At 37.6% G+C, this 22,102-nt stretch overlaps 1 protein-coding gene across 1 annotated transcript in view; it reads right to left on the bottom strand.

Moving 5' to 3' along the window:
• LOC131164368 (1,4-alpha-glucan-branching enzyme 3, chloroplastic/amyloplastic) overlaps positions 1-22,102 on the bottom strand; it is a 57,619-nt gene that overhangs the window by 11,540 nt on the left and 23,977 nt on the right. The window contains exons 11-16 of the mRNA XM_058121511.1: positions 18,003-18,105; positions 15,723-15,860; positions 15,435-15,506; positions 15,195-15,299; positions 576-653; positions 399-506 (exon numbers count right to left, since the gene is read on the bottom strand). Coding sequence (XP_057977494.1) covers positions 399-506; positions 576-653; positions 15,195-15,299; positions 15,435-15,506; positions 15,723-15,860; positions 18,003-18,105 — 604 coding nt within the window. The remainder of the gene's footprint in view (positions 1-398; positions 507-575; positions 654-15,194; positions 15,300-15,434; positions 15,507-15,722; positions 15,861-18,002; positions 18,106-22,102) is intronic.

The following is a 22,102-nucleotide window of genomic DNA, read 5'->3' as shown; positions in this document are numbered from 1 at the left end:
AGGAAATAAAGAGATCAATTTGAAGCAAAAGTAAGCCATTTGGAAGTATGGAAGGTGTGTTTAAAAGCTTATGCAATGAAGCCAAGATAAAATTGTCTTTTGGAAACCCGTATCGCGCAGAACCCCCAATCATTCACAGATAAATCAGTAACTATGGCAACTGTATACTGCATCCATGCGGATAAATATAATCATGGCTAACATAGGCTGCATACACGGGCAAATATATGTTTTATACAACAAGTGCAAAAAATAGAAAATAAAAATAAAAAGAGAAACAGTTCTAGAAATTTACAACCACAACACAAAAGTTAATTCCAACAGAAGGGGAATTCAGAAGGTTCTAAATATCATTCAAGATAAATAATAAAACAGAAACAAAATGATGAAACTGTCACCTTATCAAAAGAAAATAAATTGTAATGTAGTCCATCTGTCAATAGATCCCAGCGACGGTTCGCAAGCGAAAATGAGAAGTTGTTGCTTGGCATCGGGAACTCAACCCTCTAGAACAAGAGAAAATCACTAATTGCATACAAAAAAAAAAAGGAATATTCAGGGGAAAGAAACCTCACCTCGGGATGCCCAAATTCATTGCCCATGAAGTTAAGGTAAGCACGTCCACTGATTGTAAAAGTAATCAATCTGATCATCTGGTTCAAGGGACAAAAAGGGAAATCATTCAGAAACTGATAATAAATGAATAAATAAACTTTCAAATGAAAAAACAAAACCCATATTGATGCAGCAGCAGCATCAAGGAATTACAGACTATAGACTATAGAGAATTTGGGAGAGATAAAAGAAAGGGTAAAGAACAGAACAGCAGCACTGGTACAGCCCAGAAAAATGGGGGGAGGGGGGGGAAGAAGAAGAAAAAGGAAGCAGGAGATACAGCTGGGGGAAAAACACATGTTCACTTTTCAATTACAAATGATCCTCTAAAAAAAGACACATTTATTACAAGCAAACCTCCAAATACACATAATCCTACAAACTAAACTAAACTAAACAACATAATAAGCTAATTAAATTTTTGATAATTGGGTAAAATGGAAGACCTAATCACAATGATAGGTCTCTTCCTTTATTTATACCAATGACCATAATGCCCTTACTAACTCACACTTGTTAACATAACACACACACACTAACAATGCTAAATGACTAAGATAACCATCAACACCCCCCTCAAGCAGGAGCATATATATCATATGCTCCTAGCTTGCTACAAATGCATTTAACACAAGCACCCCTCAAGGCTTTGTAAATAAATCAGCAAGCTGCAAATCAAGCTTCACATGAGTGGTGGGAATGAGCTTTTGCACAAGTTTGTCTCAAACAAAGTGGCAATCGACTTCAATGTGTTTTGTCCACTCATGGAAGACAAAGTTGGTGGCAATATGAATGGTAGCTTGATTATCACACAACAACTCCATATATTGAGAATGTGAAACACTCAGTTCTTCCAACACGTTCTTCAGCTAAACAAGTTCACATGTAGTGTGAGCCATGACCCTATACCCTAACAAAGCACTTAACCTAGCCACCACAATTTGTTTCCTACTCCTTCAAGAAGATTTCCACCAACAAGGATACGGTACCCAATTATGGGTCTTCTATTGGAAGGTGACCTAGCCCAATCTGCATCAATATATCCCTGAATATGAGTGTGACCTCGATCCAAATAAAAGAGACATCTTCCAAGAGCACCTTTGAGATATCTTAAGATGTGAATTACTGCATCCCAATGACTTGTTCTCGGATAATCAAGAAACTAACTCACAATAGTTGTTGTGAAATATATATCCGGTCAAGTGACCGTGAGATAATTCAGCTTTCCAACAAGTCTCTGATATCATCTGGGTTGGGCAACAAATCACCCATATCTAGCACTTGCTTACTGCTAAAATCCATAGGTGTATCAACGAATTTGGATCCCAATAGTCCAGTCTCATCTAAAAGATCAAGAACATACTTCCTCTGTGACAAGAAAAATTCAATACAAGATCTTGATTCTTCTATACCGAAGAAGTACTTCAATGGTCCCAAATCCTTTGTTTGAAACTTAGTTTGCAAGAAATGTTTTAGGCTCTGAATACCTTGATCATCATCACCGGTAATCACAATATCATCCATATAAACAATAAGCAAAATCCTTTTGGATGGAGTATGACAATAAAATACAGGATGATCTACTGCACACTATTGAAAGGACAAACTCAAGTACTATAGCACTGAAGCAACCAAACCATGCCCCTGGAGACTGTTTTAAATCATATAGTGACTTCTTGAGCTAACACACAAAGCCTGACTCCCTCTGAGCAACAAACCCAGGTGGTTGCTCCATATAAAGGTCCTCCTAAAGATCACCATGTAGGAAAGCATTGTTCACATCTAACTGGTGTAGAGGCGAGTGATAGGTGGTGGCTTAAGAGATGAACAAACATACTGAGGCAAGTTTGGCTAAAGGGGAGAATGTGTTTGAATAGTCCAAGCCATACACCTAATTATATCCCTTAGTAACAAAGCAAGCCTTCAATCGGGCCAAAAAACCATCTCGATAACCTTCATAGTGTACAACTAACAACAACCAACCATAGACTTATCAAGAGGAAGATGTACCAAGTCTCAAGCATCATTATTTAGGAAATAGATTTGGGAAGAGAAATAGAAGACAACGTCTTAACAAAAAAGTAGCATGAGGGTGACAAGAAATCATAAGAAACAAGTGCATTTACCTTTTCGAACAGCAATAGGATGATCAACCACTTGGAGATGAGGATCATCTGGCAAGGGAACTGGAGGTGTAGAAGTGGAAGCTGGAGGAGGCTTCCCTCCTTGAGTCGTCATGTGTGCACTTGCAGATTGGGATGATCCAAGCAATGAGAATGACTCAAACTGGATAAAGATGTAGGAAGACTAGACGATGGAAATAAGTTAGGATTGGGAAGGCTAGGCAGAGGAAGAGACTCATCAAGGTCAATAGAAGTCATAGAATCAAAATAGTACGACGGTATAGACTCAAAAAAGGTGACATCAATAGAGACAAAGAATCAATGTAAAGTGGGACTATAACATCAATATCCTTTTTGAGTATAGGAATAACCTAGAAAAATACATTTGATAGCACAAGGATCCAATTTATCCCTTCCCATATTTAACTAATGAACGAAGGACGCAATCAAATATACAAGGAGAAAGGGAGAACAACGGAGCTTGATGGAAGATAATTGAATATGTGATTTTACCACCAAGGACAAAAAATGGCATTTTATTGATGAAAATCAAGCAGTGAGCTTACATCACTCCAAAAAACTTTGGGAACATTCATTTGATATGAAAAGGTTCAAGTGACTTCAAGAATATGTTTGTCTTTTTCGCACTCAATTCCATTTTGCTGTGGAGTGTCAGCATAAGAAGACCGATGGATCATGCAAGAGTTTGTCATATAGGTAATAAATTGAGTACTGAAGTACTCTTTAGCATTATAACTATGAAGCGCTCGGACTCGCATATCAAACTAAGTCCTTATTTGAGAACAAAAGGCATAAAAGATAATAAACAACTCAAAACAATCTTTCATTAAATACAACCAAGTCATTCTAAAGTAGTCATCAACAAAAAGTAACAAAGTATCAAAACCCCAACTTTGGTGTGACACAACTAGGACCCCAAACATCGGAATGGACTAACATAAAAGGGTCAACGACTCTTTTATTGACTCGAGAGGCAAAGGGAACACAATGATGCTTTCTGAATTGACAAGTCTCACAATCTAGGTTAGACACGGAACTCAAAGTAGGAACTAGCTGTTTTAAATTGTCCAATGATGGATGACCAAGGCTATAATGGATTTGATTTAGTGTGGTAACAACACTATAGGCAACAGGAGAAGAGAGCGACTCAAAGTAGTAGAGTATACCAACCTCACATCCTATGCCAATCGTCTTCCTCGTCTTCAGATCCTAAATAAGAATAGAATCAGGAAAGAAAGTTATAGAGAAATTTAGTTGACTTTCGTAATTTTACTAACAGACATAAGATTAAAGAGGGATTTAGGAATGCAGAGAACAGAAGAAAGAGATATGGAGGAAGTAGGATTTACTGTTCCTATTCCCTTAGCAGCAATAGTGGACCCATTAGCAAGGGTAAACTGAGGTAGATTTGTAGAATACTAGAGAGTAGAAGAGAAGTTAAGGATACTTGTCATATGGTCAACAACAGCAGAGTCGATAACCTAGGGACTAGTGGGCGAGATATCGGATGACATACAGATGGCATGGTTACTTTTCTAAACAAAAGATGCAATGAGATGAGATGCTTGTTGGGATGCCTGATATTGCATGAACTTTAAATACTCTTTCTTTGAAACAATTGTTGTACACTATTCATTCAAACAAGTAAATGACTATTGATACACCCTTTTGGTATTTGGGAACTCCATCCCAACACAAATACAACCCCAATAGAGCAGCAAATAAAAAATACACAGCAAGCAACATGTTCTTCGAATTCACCAACTCAATCCCAACATAAACAACCTTCAACAACTAATGCAAACCACAAGACCACAACATATAAATCAAAAACACCGCAAATACCACTGTTTCAGGCTCAATAAACTCAATAAACATTGACAAACAGCTCCAAGAAGCACCAAAAAACCATCCATTGGATGCCATAAATGAGCAACTAAAAAAGGTGAGATTTTTGGACGAGACATCATGAAAAACTTCAATAATATGTTTATAGAGTGGTTCGAGCCCTGCTGGAAGAATTCAGGCCAGAAACATGCCTGAAATTGGCTTCACTCGCCGGCATGTGACGTCAGCCCTGGAAGCCTTCGACCGGTGTATGAGGGCACATGGGGAAGCTGCTGGAGAGGAGATTTCAGTGGAGGGGGGCAGATCGGCTGTGTCTGTGGGCAAGTATGGTGTTGTTTCTGCAAAATCTATTGTGGATTTTGTGCTTCTGAACTGGCAGTGTCGCCCACGAATTTTCCGGCGACTACTCTGCCTTCCGGAAGCTGCTGGCTATTTTTAGGGTTATAGTGTTGCTGGAAATTCTTCTAATGGTAGACATGCAGCGGATTTAGGATTTTGAGCTTTGGTTTTGATGGTGGCTTTGACAATTAGGGTTTAGGTCTTAAAATCATGCTATGATACCATGCTGAATAATTGGGCAAAATGGAAGACCTAACCACAATGATAGCTTTCTTCCTTTATTTATAATATATGTCAAAGTACAAGCTAATGACCATAATGCCCTTACTAACTCTCACTTGTTAACAGAACACTCACACACTAACAATGCTAAATGACTAAGATAACCATCAATATAAACAAACATACTTAGGTTTAGGATCCAAATCTCTTGATCCAATTCTTCTAAATTAGTGTTCAACTCTACCTAGGGTCCGACATCTTATTCTACATCAATTCTTCCCAGTTGGAAAAAAATCAGCCTCAAATTTTAAAATGTTAGAGGCTCAGAAGTAAAAAGCGATGAATTCGGACTCTTCAAAACTCAGATCTTAGGTAATGCAAGAAACCTTGTTCGTTTGGTAACACCAAAGAAAGAAAAAAGTTGAGTTGAGAATTGACATCAACACCTCAGGAATGACAAACTCAACGATAGGAATGTTTTGAAGAGTTGGATGTCTTCAAAGTTCAAACACATGCATTTCCTTGATCAAACTGTTGAGTAATTTTGACATTATCAATATTGTCAGAGTTTGCTACCAAAAAATCAATAGTGTCAAATTCTTTTTCTTGGTCGGTAGAGCAGGCTTCAAAATAATCTTCTCAGCATTATAGTGAAAGATCTACATGTTCTCCATGTCCTTGAGTCACACTCAAATCATCCAACCAACGAGAACCGCGCACATTGCCAATAGTCATGGATATGATATCAAACCAAACATTATCAAAATAGTTACCAATCTGGATAGGAATTGAGCATGTTTCACAAACATGTAAAAGTAGTGATATCAACACAAGATATCTCATAAAGCTCTGGGTGGGGTTCTAGATGAAGCCGCATTCGAGTGACCTCATTTTCAGAATCCACATTCACAGTGCATCTTCCATCAATGACAATTTTGCACACTTTCTCCACACTTGAGAAAGGTGTGGAAATCTTGAAATTGGGCCAAAAGTATGACAAAAGGCATTCCTTGTTCCAATGATTTGTCGCCATGTTGCTATTCTTTCTTTTTTTTTAAAATCAATAGAATCAAACTAATGAAGGCCTATGGTGGTTAAAGAGGAGGGGAAATAACGAAAAATAAATGGTATTTGTAAGGCAAAGAAAACAAATATTTATCATAATGCAATAAAAAGGAAAAAAATAATAAGGCGATGAAAAGAAAAATTAGGAGCAGGTAAATTATGATCAAATTCAGGTCTGAAAGTTGACCAGATTGACAGTGTAGCAGATTTACTAATGTGGCTGAGAACGAGTCTTGAATGTGGCTGCTGAGGTGGCATGACAGAATGGCACCATATGCTGGGTAACTGGCTTGTCTGGGTGGTGGTTGAGAATGGAAAGGGCTAGTTTTCCTTTTTCCTTTTTACAATAAAGACAGTGGGCTGGATTTTTTTCTAAGTAATTGAGCCTGCAAATAAAGATGTGGGCCTGGGTCGCCTTTTTTTTTTTGGGAAAAGGTTTCTAACACAAGAGAGCAGAAGGGGCCTAGCAAAAATCTCTAATTTTTTAAAAAATAATTGAATTGGGCTTCTTTTAATGGATCAGGCCTTGTTTAAGGCGCCTTGTCAGGTAAACAATAGGAGGCAGAAAAGGCATGGGATGGGGGATTGAACCTGATGAACGCTCCACTTGCAGCAGCCTGTGGATACAGTGCGGGTGGATTTTATTGACGGTGCCAGTGCTGTGTCTTGAAAACTCCAGTGACATGTGCAACAAAGAAGAGCAGCGGATGGCAGAGTTTAAGGCGGCACATGGTGGCATTTCAGCCAATCAGCTTCTATGATGGTGAGAGTGGTGCAGTTTTGTGAGATGGTAGTTAGAGACAATGAGTAAAAATAGGAACTGCAACAGTTACAGGTGATTTTTCTTTTTCAAAAAATTTAATGATTCGCAGAAGACTGAAAATTTTAGAAGGAAAGAATTTGGGGAAGTGATTGATGAAGTTTGGAAATTTTTAGGGACTGCGACAACAGTTTCAGCCATGATTTCAAAACCCAGACCGGTGATCAACCTGGTAAAGCCACTGGGTCGATCGGACTGGTTGGACTGGTGAGTCAAGCCGGTGGTCGACCCAGTGATGTCAGCATGATAATATAATACATATTAATATATTACTTATGAGGTGCCTACGTATAAATACTATATGTGAATATTTGTTATAAAAATAATATTACACCAATTTCATATAAATATTTTATAAAAGTGATTAATTAAAATCACATATACCAACAAATTAAAGTTTAAAAAAAATCACATGTATAGATTTTAATAGCCATCCAAATCAAATTTGAAGGTCCAACTACTTTTCTTATTTTTACGAAAATTATTTTCTTTAAATTATTATTTGAAAGAAGAAAAGATTGGAAAAAAAAAAAATTCTTTCATAATTTTGTTCTTACGTACAATCCAATTTATAATACAATAACCTATTCTAATCAAGGAAACAATTTCCTATTGAATAATATCAAATCCCCCATAATTACCCACTTTCCTAATTTGTATTTTATTTACAAAGATATTCTGGGTTGACATTTTAACACTCCCCCTCAAGTTGGATCATAAATATTAATCATCTCCAACTTGCTAATAAGATCATCAAAACTCTGTCGTCCCAAACCTTTAGTGAGGATATCTGCAATTTGTTCCTTGGTTGGTACATAAGTCATACATATAATTCCTTCTTCAATTTTTTCTTTGATGAAGTGTCTGTCTACCTCCACATGTTTAGTCCTGTCATGTTGGACTATATTAAGAGAGATGCTAATAGCTGCCTTATTGTCACTGTAGAGTTTGATAGGAAGATTCACCGGTACCCGTAATTCGTCCAATAGTTATCGTAACCACAATCTTTCACAAATCCCTTGAGCGATTGCCCTGAATTCAGCTTCAGCACTACTACGAGCCACCACATTCTGTTTTTTGCTTCTCCAAGTCACAAGATTTCCCCAATCGAATGTACAATATCCTGTGGTGGACCTTCTATTTTCCACTGATCCTGCCCAATCTGCATCTGTAAAGATCTCTATTTCCTTGCTTTCACATTTCTTAAAGAAGAGTCCTCTTCCTGGGGATCCCTTGAGATATCTAAGGATCTTGTATACGGCATCGAAGTGAACTTCCTTTGGTGAATGCATGTGTTGACTTACTGCACTATCTGCAAATGCAATATCTGGTCTAGTATGTGATAGGTAGATCAGTTTGCCAACCAATCTCTAATACCTCTCCTTTTCTACTGGTTTTCCACAATCTTCAACCCTCTTTACTGTTTCTATCGAGGTTTCGCTGGGTTTGCACCCTAGCATGCCAGTTTCAACTAAGAGGTCAGTAACATACTTTCGCTGAGAAACACTAATCCCCTTTTTTGTTCTTGCCACTTCCATGCCCAAGAAATACCGCATCTGTCCCAAGTCTTTAACTTCAAATTCAGTAGCCAGAACCTTCTTCAATCTCTCCATTTCTACAGTATCATCACCAGTAAGGATTATATCATCAACATACACTATTAGAATTGTTTTCTTACCTCCTTCAGACTGTTGGAAGAATAGTGTATGGTCTGATTGCCCTTGTCGATACCCTTGATTCTTTAGTACCTTTGCGAATCTGTCGAACCACGCTCTTGGAGATTGTTTGAGGCCATATAACGATTTCTTTAGTTTACACACTCTGTTTTCTTCACCTGTTCTACTGAATCCTGGTGGTATAGTCATGTAAACTTCCTCTTCTAATTCTCCATTTAAGAAAGCATTTTTAATATCAAGTTGTTGTAGTGGCCAATCTAAATTGGTTGCCAGGGACAAGAGAACCCGAACTGTATTTAAGTTTGCCACTGGTGCAAATGTCTCAGTATAGTCAATGTCGTAGGTCTGTGTGAAGCCTTTTGCAACAAGTCTGACTTTATATCTTTCAACTGTTCCATCAGATTTACATTTCACTGTAAAAACCCATTTACAACCTACTGGCTTCTTCCCTTTCGGTAGATCTGTCAACTTCCAAGTTCCATTTTTTTCTAGGGCTCACATTTCTTCCAAGACTGCCTCTCTCCATTCTGGTATTTCTAGAGCTTCCTGAATGTTTTTTGGTACTTTCACCCTGTCCAGATTAGAGACAAATGCACGATATCCTGTAGACAAGCTTTTATAAGACATGTATTTCGACCAAGGATGTTGAGTACATGACCTGGTTTGTCTTCTAATTGCAATAGGTAGATTGATATCATCAGATGCAGAATTATCAGAAGAAGACTCAATTGCCAGATCATGATTATTCGGAGCCATCACCGGGTCCAACGCTCTTGGTGCCTCAGGTATAAGATTCTCCCTCTCCTTTGTTTTCGGCTTTCTTGAGTAAACCAGTATGTTTGCGTTGTTTTGTTCTCCTGCATCTCCCCCTGAGGGTAAGTGTTCAGTTGTGTTTGGCAGATCGAGAAGTACTATAATGGAAGACTCAATAGACTCAATAGATGGGTCAGGGAATGAAGTAACTCGAGTAACCGCAGATTCAATAGTAAAAGGATCAAAGAACTGATCTTCACTCCTCCATTTCTCCCCCTGAAGAGAGGGCTTTGAGAAATAAGGAGTGATTCCAAAAAATGTGACATCAAGACTAACGAACAGTCGTTTTGAGACCGGGTCATAGCATTTGTATCCTTTTTGGGTAGGTGAATAACCAATGAAAACACATTTAATGGCACAAGGATCCAATTTATTGCGGTGGTGTGCATGGACATGAACAAACGCAGTACAGCCAAAAATTTTCAGTGGGAGACTGGAAGGGAGTCGAGAGGTAGGAAAGTTTTCCTGAAATTTCTACAGAGGATTGACAAATGAGAGTGCTCTACTTGGCATTCGATTAATGAGATGTGTGGCTGTTAAGATGGCATCGCCTCAAAAATAATGTTTCATGTGGGTAGTAAACATTAAAGCCCGGGCTACTTCAAGTATATGTCTATTTTTTCGTCCACAACCTCATTTTGTTGAGGGGTATCCACACAAGAACTTTGATGAACAATCCCATGATCTTGAAGATAAGTTCCTAGGATGGTTATAGAAATATTCCGTACCATTATCAGTACGTAGGATCTGAATATGAGTCTGAAACTGTGTATGAATCATGGTACGAAAATTGATAAAAATGGAGCGGACTTCAGTTTTATCTTTCAGTAAGTAGACCCAACAAAGACGAGTATGGTCATCCGTAAAGGTCACAAACCATTTTGTATTGGTGCGATTTAGGGAACGTGAGGGACCCTATACATCACTGTGAAACATAGCAAATGGGCGAGATGGTTTGTATATGGATGATGGAAAAGAAGTACGACGATGTTTAGCAAGCTCACACACTTCACATTGAAACTCAGAAGCCATTTTATTTGAATAAAGAGAAGGAAACAAACGTTTTAAATATTGAAAATTGGGATGACCCATCCGTGAATGCCATAACAAAAGTTCACTATTTTTAGAAGTAGATGCAGAATCACAAATTGCAGTATTACATAGTTTACTCAAACTTGCTTCCTCAAAGTAGTAGAGTCTCTCATACGCTTTAGCAGTGCCAATCGTCTTCCCCAATGATAGGTTTTGAAAAACACAAGGGGAGGAAACAAATTTAGCGGAACAATTCAAGTCTTTTGTTAACTGACTGATAGATAACATATTGCAGGATAACTTGGGGACATGTAAGACTGATTTTAAGGTTAAGGAATCAGATATACTTCCTTTTCCAGCAACTGGTGAGAGAGAGATCCATCTGCAATTTTTACCTTCAAATTCCCGGCATATGGGGAGTAGGATGAAAAATATTGATACGCCCCAGTCATATGATCAGATGTACTCGAATCAATTATCCAAGGGCATTTGTAACAAGATGTGGTTTTTAAAGCTGACAGATGATTACCTCGATGAGCCAGAGAACCAAAGGAGGACTGACCCGATGTTTGCATTGATGAAAACATCTTATATAACTGATCCAACTGTTCAGGACAGAAGACACTGCCAGATGGGGTATCATTGTTCTCTCCTAGTGATCTTTTAGTTGAACCACCAGTGTTGGCCTGGTACCCACGATTTTTGTGGTATTGTCTTGGTTTCCAGTCTGCCGGTTTTCCATGAATCTTCCAATAGGTATTTTTTGAATGACCCGTTTTTCGACAATGTTCACACCATATTTTTCCTCTTAGTGGTCGTTGACTAGGTCCTCCTAGGCCTTTTAATGCAAGAGCTGAGGCATCCGGCCCAGCGTGCAGCCCATCTAATTTTTGGGCGGATCCATGTACAGCTGGGTTGGCCTAGCGGATTCATTTTGGGGTCGCAACATTACCCGTCTCCTGTTCTCCTCCCGCCTGACCTCTACAAAGACTTCTCGAGTTGAAGGGAGAGGGCGCAAGCCAAGGATCCGTCCCCTCACGTCGTCAAGCTCTCGATTCAGGCCGGCAAGAAACTCGAAGACCCTCTCGTTTTCAAGCCTCCTTCAGTATCACGTGCTATCGCCGAAGCACTCCCACTCTTCGTCGATGCTTAGATCGAGCTCCTACCAGAGATGACTCATCTCCATGAAATACTCGGTAACCCCTCTCTCGCCTTACCTCATCTGCCACAATCGGGTCTTGATGTTGAAGATTTGAGAGTAACTTTCGCCATCGGAGTACGTCTCATGTACAGCTTCCCAGACCTCCTTCGCCGTCGGCAAAAACAAATAAATTTTTCCGATTGATGGTTGCATTGAATTGACGAGCCAAGCCGTGACCATGGAATTTTCGGACCTCCATCTTTGCAAGGCTATGGCGTCGGAACGATCTGGTTTCCTTCGCTCACCGGTAAGGTAACCAAGCTTTCCTTTTCCCTCAATCACTAGTTTCATGGACTAAGCCCATTCACGGAAATTTTTTCCATTTAGTTTTTCCAATGAGTGGAAAGATTGTGTTATCATTCGTACTCCCACCAGACATAACCTTTGAATCGCCAGTGATGTTTGCAGAGGAGGTAGAGTCTCTGCTGTCAACCATTGTTTAGTTGGGTTTAAGAAACCCTAGCTCTGATACCATGAAAAAAGAAAAGATTGGAAAAAAAAATTTTCTTTCATAATTTTGTTCTTACGTACAATCCAATTTAATATACAATAACCTATTCTAATCAAGGAAACAATTTCCTATTGAATAATATCAAATCCCCCATAATTACCCACTTTCCTAATTTGTATTTTATTTACAAAGATATTCTGGGTTGACATTTTAACATTATTCTTACTAAAAAAAAAGCAAAGTAAATATTTGAGTTGCAATCTGAGGGAATATAAGTGCATATATAGCTGGTTCATAAATTAATCCAATTGGCCTATTGGTACACTGTTTGAGTGTACATGCCACGTCTTCGGTTCAATACCAGGTGCTAGCACATTCCAATAAATTTTTTCTCTCAGAAGAAAGAGCCATGTTGACCTACCTTCAACCACAGTTTGGGCTGGTTCCTTCCAGTTTGGACCATGTTGACCGGGTCAACTCCAGTTCACAATGAATCTGGTTCTAGGAGGCTAACCAGACCAGCCTGGTGATTAGTTCTAATTGAACCTGGTTGGACCAGCCAGTCTGGTTCTAATTGAACCTAAATGGACCAGCTGGGCAGGTCCGGGTTTTAAAATTATGGCCCTCCATTGATTTTTTGGTGATAGAAAGGAAGAATATGGGAATTAACCAAAACAGAAGAGGAAGAACAATTGATCGAATTTTGGCTCTGATACCAAATGTAGTAGCATCAAGGAATTGCAGCCAAGAGAGAATTTGGAAGAGATAGAGGAGACAAGGGTAATGAACATAACAGCAGAGCATGTACAGCCCATAAAAATAGAAGAGCTGGGAGGGGAAGAAGAAGAGAGGAAGTAGATACAATTGGGGTGGGGGGCAGGGAATTCATCAAAAAATAACTCTTACATAGCTTTCACACAAGAAAGCCTAGATTACATGAAATTACAACTAAATCCCTACAAATGCATGAAATCACAAATGAATCCCTAAGGGCATGTTTGGTTCATGGCATAAAAAATATTCCCATGGAATGATATTGTAGGCAATCTCATTCCTAGGAATTGGATGCCTGCCTCATGGAAATATTTTTGCTTGATTAGTGCTGTAAGATTTCCAAAAATGTACACATGATACTTATGTTAGTGTTTGGTTCAATGTGGGAATCCTGACTCATTTCAAGAAGACGATCGTCATACCCTTGACATGTGTGTAAATAATATATGAAGAACAATTATATTTTCAACACAAAACCAACTCAGAATTGTACCTAATTAAACATGTACTTAAACTTTCAACAATCATAATTAAAGTTTTTTTTTTAAATTAATACTTAGTAATGCAATTAATTAAAATAATTGAGGCCAATATAGTCTTCAAATCCTAACTACTATATATATATTATTAGAGACCCATGCAATGCATGGGATCTTTGACCCATTTAGAATATCTTTTAAAGAAAACATGCAGTTAATCTATATATATCCACCATGCATTTGAACGTGTTTCTTTTCAAAAAGAGCCCAATATGTATGTATCATCAGTCGTATGGGCCATTAAAATAAAAATTAGTCCAAGATGTATGGGAAATGAATGCAATAAATGCTTACTTTGAATTGTGTGAGGCATTATAATAAATAATATTGTTTATTTATTTAATTTTACAAAAATGTCTTGATCAGTTCTTCTAATTTTGTTTCACTTTTTAATTCAAAATCACAAGAAATTAGGATTGGGGTTTTGGAGATAATAGGGAGACCCTTGCTGTTTATATACATAATTATTCGAAAATAAAAACTATTATCTATTAATAATTTATTATTTTGAATATAACAAAAATGTGTTATGATACTATATTACGATTTATCATTTGGAATATAACAAAAATGTGTTATGATACTATATTATGGGGCATAGTTATCCAATTTGCCAAAATAGTGAGGGCAATTTGGTCCCTAAAGTAGGATTCCCATGAGATTCCCAAAACTTACCCATGGAAGGGTGGGAATGGGATGACCATGTTCTGTGGAAATCTTTCATTCCCAAGAATTTTAAGATGCCTGCCACTTTAGATTTCAATGCCCAAACAAATGTGAAAAAATGATGCCATGAGCATCGCATTCCCAAAATCGTTGAAAGATGCCGCAAAACTAACGCCCCCCACCAAAAAAAACATGTTTGACAAACCAACCCCCAAATAGACATAATTCTACTACTAACTAAACTAAACAGCACAATAAACTAATTAACTGCACATTCATTTAGGTTTAGGATCCAACAATGCCTTGATCCAATTCTTCTGAATTAGTCTCCAACAAGGATTTACCCATGGTCCACCACCTTGTTTGGCATCACATATGCTTCAGCATACATGACCAAGATGTATCTTTGAATATGCCTAGAAAGTGTTATATTTGCTTATTGAAATAGAACAGAAGGAAACAATGTAGAAAGAATTGTCATGACAAAGAAGTACAAAAGGACACTTATACAACCAGCACCCCTTTGTGATATAGAAACTCCCCTCTTGTAATGGAATTAAAAAGCTAAAAGTGGGAAGTATAAATCAGTGAAGTGCATTTTGTCTTCCTAATGCCTTTTTTAAGACGAGGCCATGCCATTCAAGTTAAAATGGGGCTATGCAGTGAAGGGAATTTTAAAATGGGGCCATTTTACAATTTCATCATGCAGTGAAGGAAAGTTTTCCTTCCGAATGCCTCTTTTAAAATGGGGCTATGCCATTTAAGTTAAAATTCAAAGAAAAAGTGGGAAGTACAAATCAGTGGCTCACCAGGGGGAAAAAAAATGTGCACCCAAAAACAAAAAACAAAAAAACTTACACACAAGTACAACAAAAATTATAGTTTGCACAAGGTCGAAATTTGTATCTCAAGTCTCAACCCAACAGAAGGGGAGGACACAAAAGTGGGAATAAAGCTGGAGAGGACACAAAAGTGATAATAAAGCATACCTTATGCAATGAACACCCTCTAAGCAATGATTCATTTGAAACAAGTGAGTCCTCCTTGATTGCACCAAACAAAATTTCCGCAAATGACCGCCCTCCAGTTATGGACTATTGTTGAAGAAAAATAATTATGGGATATATCCAAGCCAAACAAATAGACATAAATGTAAGATGCAACTTCATCATATTATTATGATTTGGAGCTCTCAAGAACAGAGCAAGGTCTTTAAAGTGGATGGTTACCTGGTTGTGATTTTCAGCATACACAAGCATCTTATCTGCATATTGTCTGTTGCCCATCAATGTGCTCACAATCTGGAGTTCAGAAACCAATTCAGATTTTGAAATTACAGAGAAATGGCAAGAAAATTATAGACAATGTCATTTATATAGGATTCGTAGTCTTTTGTATGAAACCTACTTGTCATTTTCTACTTTATAAAAAATGACAATTAAATTTCAACTGCAGAGCAACAAAATCCTATAAAATAACTAATACAGACATGAGCGATGACAAGCAAACAAGACAACCTTACTCATGCTCCAGTCATGGTCAGGAACATTCTCCAGGAACCACAGCCACATCTCTGACACAGAAAGATTGACATAATAATCAAATCCCAGTCCGCCTTGTGAAGTTGGCTCACATAGTCCCGGATAGAGTGTAACCTGAGCAAGAAACCAAGAACTCTTCACTGATACTCAGAAAATCAATGAATAAACCAGATTGTTGAATATGAGGGCAAAGACCTCAAGAACTGTGGGACAATATGAACTAAAATTTCAAAAATTTTCAATGAAATCACTGGTGTTTACAAGGAGACACACAGTTCTTCAGAAACTAATTGGGACTAGGATGAGACAAACAGATTTTCTTGAAGAAAACAAGCAAACAAACATAAAACCTACAAATCCACCAAATAAATCAATCAATTCCCTAAGGCACGGCATTGATAACAAATCATAGAGAAAACTTTTAGCATCTAGAAGTGCTACTGAGCTAACCACTGCAGATGAGTTAAATCCGCACAACTTCATACATCAAAATAATTTAATGCCTGAAGAATAATGCTGTGTAGAGTTATTGTGCAATTAGAAGCAGGGATGCTAGACGCATCGGCCTTGTACAATTATACAACAAACCCTTTCACAACCCTTCCAGGTTTTATGTGCCAATCTAGGTCACAGTGCTGATCAGTACCTATCCAACTCAATACTGGTGATGAGACACATAAAGTAGTGTACAAAACATTAAAAAAACAATAAACATACCAGAAATAATTAAAATATACATTTCAGAACAATTCAATTGTTCGAACATCCAAGATGCTATCATATAATGAACACTGAATCGAAGACTGCATTTTATGCCATAACGTTACACAACTTGCACTTCAGTCACTCTATCAACAGTATCATAAAAGTATAATTGTTTGTAAGCCATATGTAGCACTAAAAAGTTAAAAATATCCATTAACTTCCCTCCACCAGTATAAGTTTCTTTCCATTATTCAATCAAGAAAAATGAAAATATTGTCAGAGATATATGCATACTAGTTCTAAATATTGATCTCCAACTCCTCAATACAAATGATTTGAATTATTTTTACCTTAACAGAATATATCCGTTTTATACCAGCTGTCGCATTTTTGCATCAGCATTATCTCCGCACACAATAACAGCACACCTAATAATTGAGACACCTCATCCACAGCATTTTATTTTACTTAATAAATGTATCGAACAAATCCGCATCAGACTGGTGATACCAATGCTCAATACATCTCTGAGTGGTTCACAATTTGAACTACCTCATGCATAGTTTGGACAGCAATAAAATGCTATATTTTTTTTAGCATGTGCATGCTACCGCTTACCAGTTAGTGGTAGTTTATGAACTAACAACTTAAGAAACATTTCAGCTTTTCTGTGTTATTCAATACTTGCATAAGCAACAAAACATCAGGAAAATTGTCCTTCATAATTCTCTAAAGTGAGGGTTTTTGTAGATTGCTAACTAGGTTGCAGATCATGCACTTCTCTTTGACCTTTGCTTTCCATTTTCCTCCTATTATTATAGTGCAGTCTTGATGAAACCCTTTGCAGCAGTGAATAAGGCTTCTTGATATATCATAAAGAAAGACAACCTTAACTTCTTAGCTGAAAATCACAAAAGGCATTATAATAAGATCCTTCGAATTTTCAAAGAAGCCCCAATAACAAGCATCTTTTTCTCTTTTTTCAATCTAGAGTCCAAAGATGATTGAATATAAGACCCGGGGGGGGGGGGGGGTAAGATTTCAATAATGTAGTAGTACAAAAATTCCAAAAGTATCCAATGAATTAAAACATTGCATTTTTCAGTTCCCAAAAAGTATCATTTTGTTACATTCTAACCAATCCCCAACTCCAAATATTTCATGTAAATGATTCAATCTCAAATTCCAACCAATCCAGCCATAAGCCAACACATTAGGACAACTCAGTAGACTAAATTTTAACAGAGATAACATCCATAAGCATTTTTTAAACTAGTTGGATTTAACAATCATTATTGAATGCATTTGCAGTTCCATTCTCAGAAAAACAAGTCAAAAAGTTGTCCTATCAAGTTTATTTCCTAAAAGAAAATAGAAAATTAATCAAATGTACTCAATTTACTAATGCATGCCTCCATATATATCAAACCAAGAAAATTCTCACCGCAGTGAAGGAAGGTGCAAATCCCATGCATCTCCTAATTTAAACAATCTTTTGCTTATCGAAAGGGGGAAAAAAAAGCAACTGCAGAAAAGTAAAATATTTCTTACATCCTCAGCAATTGTTATTATGTTCGGATAAAGAGCATGCAGTATCTCATTGGCCAAAATGAGGTATATCAATGCATCCTTGTCAACATATTGATTGCAATACCTGCAATAAAACAAGATTTTTTTTTTTTTAGAGAAATTATTATCCAACTATAAATAATGCGGTCATGAGCCAAGCTTGTTCAGGGCATTATGCTTGCCTGTGACCGCTAGTCTCGTCCTTTTGGGATGGGTTCCCTTCATGCAAATACTAGTGTAGGGTTATTTTTCAAAGATATTTGTCCCCTCAGCTAAAAAAGGGAGTATGACTCCTCAGTCATATTAATGTTTCCTAGTGCTAGAGTGAGAATAGCATAGAAAACACTTTAGGGGAGGGTGATTGTTCATCAACTTGTAAAACTCACTAGCTATAGGAAATAGGTTTAAGCTTACTTGCCTCGCTTGCTAGACAAACATTGTTAACGGAGGTGTTAATAATGAATTATGTTGCTTCAATGTTTACTGCTTAAGTGTCATTACTTTCATAAGTTGCTTATTGCTTCCGCTTATATTTGCTTGAATGACAATGGAACTGTTTTGTTGGTGAATTGTGGTAAACAAAAAGCTGGCTAGTTAAACAAGAGTGTTTTAGCTAGCGCCACACGGTCCTTTCACAAAGGTGTGAACTATTCGGCCTGTGACACCTAGAATCAAAGCTCAGTTATTTGCGACCTGAATTCAGTTGCCTTTGTTGTGGGATTGATAAAGCTTTGCTAAATAACCATGTTGACCAATACCCAGAGAATTAATGTGTTGGAAGCATAGGCTGAGGCGGCAACTAACAATGTGGCCAATGGCCATAGAGATGGCCCGACTGACAAAACATGTTGATGAATTAGAGGGATCACAAAAGCATCAACAATGTTTGATGGTGGAAAAGTCAAAGGACTTTCACCACATTGTCAAGATTCCACAAGCTCAAATAGCATATATGACCACAAAGATGAATGTGATGGTTCTTGCTAAGGGAAACTCTAACACTCCGGGGTTTAGCAACACCAAGGTAGCAGAACCCAAGACGTATGGGGGTGCCCGTGATGCCAAGGAGTTGGAGAACTTCTTGTTTGATATGGAGCAGTACTTTTGTTGGAATTGATGTATTCCCAAGAGAGGGGTGAATTGGGTATTTAAAAAATTTTCTCATAGGTCAATTCAAATTCCACAAACAGTATTATACAAGCCTAAGATCTTTCTATATAATCATAAACCCAATCAAATATTCAAACAATGAAACACATTTACTGCGTATAATAAATCAAACATAAAACATACATGTGCTAAAATTGAAAGTGCGGAAAAATAAAAGCTACACCATATATGTTATCGGGGTTCGGCCAATATTGCCTACGTCCCTGCCTCAAGCTCACAAGCAAAAGGATTTTACTATGGCTCGCTTAACGGGTGGAGCAGCACCTAATACAACACCTTACCAGGATGGTGCACCTAGTTCTCTTAACCGGGTTTGAACCAGTCTAGGACTATTCACAGTCCTAGTCTCTCTCTTCCGACCATACGTCAGGAATACAATAAATAATCAAATATTGTGTACAAAGAAATACTTCTAATACAAACAGATGTGTACAACAATTACAATCCAAAAAATGCACTCACAAATGATAAAGATTTATACTCAAGTGAGACATTGTAAATCTATATGTCAACTCTCAATAATGTATGCATATATGTGAAAGTGAGACCCTTAATTCAAGATAGTATTTTCAAAGGGACTTTAAAACCCTAAACAAATATTCAACAAAAATATTTTATCAAAAATCAAGCACAATGGATATTAGGGTTTAAGCTTGCAAAAGTTTAGTCAAAAGAATGATATGCAAGCTTTTGAATCTTGCAATATGGATGCAAAGATTCACAAGCAAAGATTAGTTTTTCCCAAACAAGATTTATCAAAGTAAAACAATATAGGAAAATCACAAAGCTAGCTCTCAAGAATGATTTTCTAAATAATATAGATGTGTGAGAGTATAAGCTTAATAAAATGAGATTAGCCCACAAATATGAAGATCAAACACACTTCATAGTTACAAACTTGCAATTGATTTACAAAGCGAAGAGTATATGAAATAATGATGCTTTCTACTAAAAAGATTTTTGCAAGAAAGAATCAAAGAGAGAGAGTATAATATGCTTGAAAAATAAGTGTAAGCAAATGAGAGTATAAAAATTTAGAGAGAATTTTGCTTAATCAAAATGCTAATCTCCTCTAATTATGGCAAATGAGATGGTATATATAGAGTTGGGAGAAATTTTGACCGTTAGGGACATATTAGGTATTTTGGAAAATGTTTAATAATGTTTAATGCAAATTAACCCTAATTTACTGCAGTAAAAATTTCACCAACCCGATAGGTTCGGTCGACCATATATAAGGTTCGGTCAACCATATTACTAAGTTCGGTCGATCGTGGCCATTTTGAACTAGAGATATAGTCGACCGTATCAAGACGATTACGAACCCTTCAAGATTCGGTGACCAAGATAATTTTGATCTAATGGTTCGGTCAACTAAGTTGTTAGGGGTCAAACACGTGTGAGTTTGATCGACCGTGGAAGACACATTCATTTTAGAATGGTCGACTGAGCGAAGTCAATATGTTGACTTCTGGTCAGTTCGGTCGACCGAGGCATTTATACTACCAAGGGTTCGGTCGACCGAAGCTTTGACTTTGGTCAACTTTCTCAGTTCGATCGACCAAGGTCAAATAACCTTGCGATGGTCGGTCGACCGAGGCTTTTGTAAACTTCGTTTTAGCCCTAATCTTTAACCCTAACCAGTTAGTTATTTAACAAATGAGTTTCTGTGTAAAGTGCTAGTCCCTAGGGTCAGTCTTTGGTCATTTTGAGCTTACATTCACATCATGCAAGCCATGCAATTATTACAGACCATTAAGGAAAATGCCAAGATGTATGATCTTGAGGTCCTTCTAGCTTCCATTTTCCTTTTACCTCATGTGCATGTTAAAATATAGACATGTTCACACACTAAATGTACATGAGATACAGACGCTTTGTCAACATCAAAACAGGGATCGGACTCAAAAAGTCAACAATTTTCATACTTTAAGGACAAACATAGAACAGCTGAAAGTGGATACTGCAACTATGTACTTGGTTGGTGACACCAAACTGTGGTGGCGTACTAAGTACAGTGAAATTGACAATGGACGTGTAGTTGATTGTTGGGCAGACTTGAAGAGAGAGCTCAAGCCCAATTCTTTCTTGAGAATGTTGAGTACAATGCTAAGAGGAAGCTAAGAGACCTCAAGCATACTAGGTCAATCAAGGAATACGTGAAACAATTTTCTGCTTTAGACAAGCTATTCTATTTTCTTAAGGGGTTGAAATCGTAGGCAAGCACAGAACTTCAGAGGAAAAGAGTTTAAGACTTGTCTACCGCACAAGCTATCGTGGAACGCTTGACTGACTACGCTGGTGATAATACCACTTTGTCCAAAGAAAGTGGCATAGATGAAAACATCGGAAAGTCTTTCAAGAAAGGCAAACCCAAAAGTTGGGGAGCCGACAATAAGGCATCAATTTCAAAACAAGCTTCATCATTTCGAGGGTTCAACACATCCAATGGAAAGGGTAAAATTTCACGCTACTTAAGTCAAGGCGGCCCTCACAAAGTTCTTGAGTGCCCTCATAAGTCATTACTCAATGCCTTACAAGCTTCCATCACAAAGGGGGCATTGGAAAGTGACAACGAAGTGGAGGATACCCCAAGGATGGGTGCAATGCGGCTAGTGAACACATTGGAAAATCAGGCGAAACACCAAAATTTACACAAGCGAAAGGATTAATGTTTGTGGACTTAAGGATCAAGGGGAAGAGTACCCGTGTTATGGTGGATACCAAGACTACCTATAATTTTGTTTCACAAGCAGAAGCAGGGAGACTCAACTTATCCTTGAAGAAGGATTCAGGACGCATGAAAGCAGTGAATTTTGTAGCCCAACCTACTTTAAGGGTAGCCAAGCAAGTGACTGTGAAAGCTTGGGCAATGGGCAGGTCATGCGAATTTCACAGCGATGTTGTTGGAT

Source organism: Malania oleifera, chromosome 1 (genome assembly GCF_029873635.1).
Source record: "Malania oleifera isolate guangnan ecotype guangnan chromosome 1, ASM2987363v1, whole genome shotgun sequence".
In the NCBI taxonomy this organism is placed as follows: Eukaryota; Viridiplantae; Streptophyta; class Magnoliopsida; order Santalales; family Ximeniaceae; genus Malania; species Malania oleifera.
This window is presented reverse-complemented; position numbering and strand designations above follow the sequence as displayed.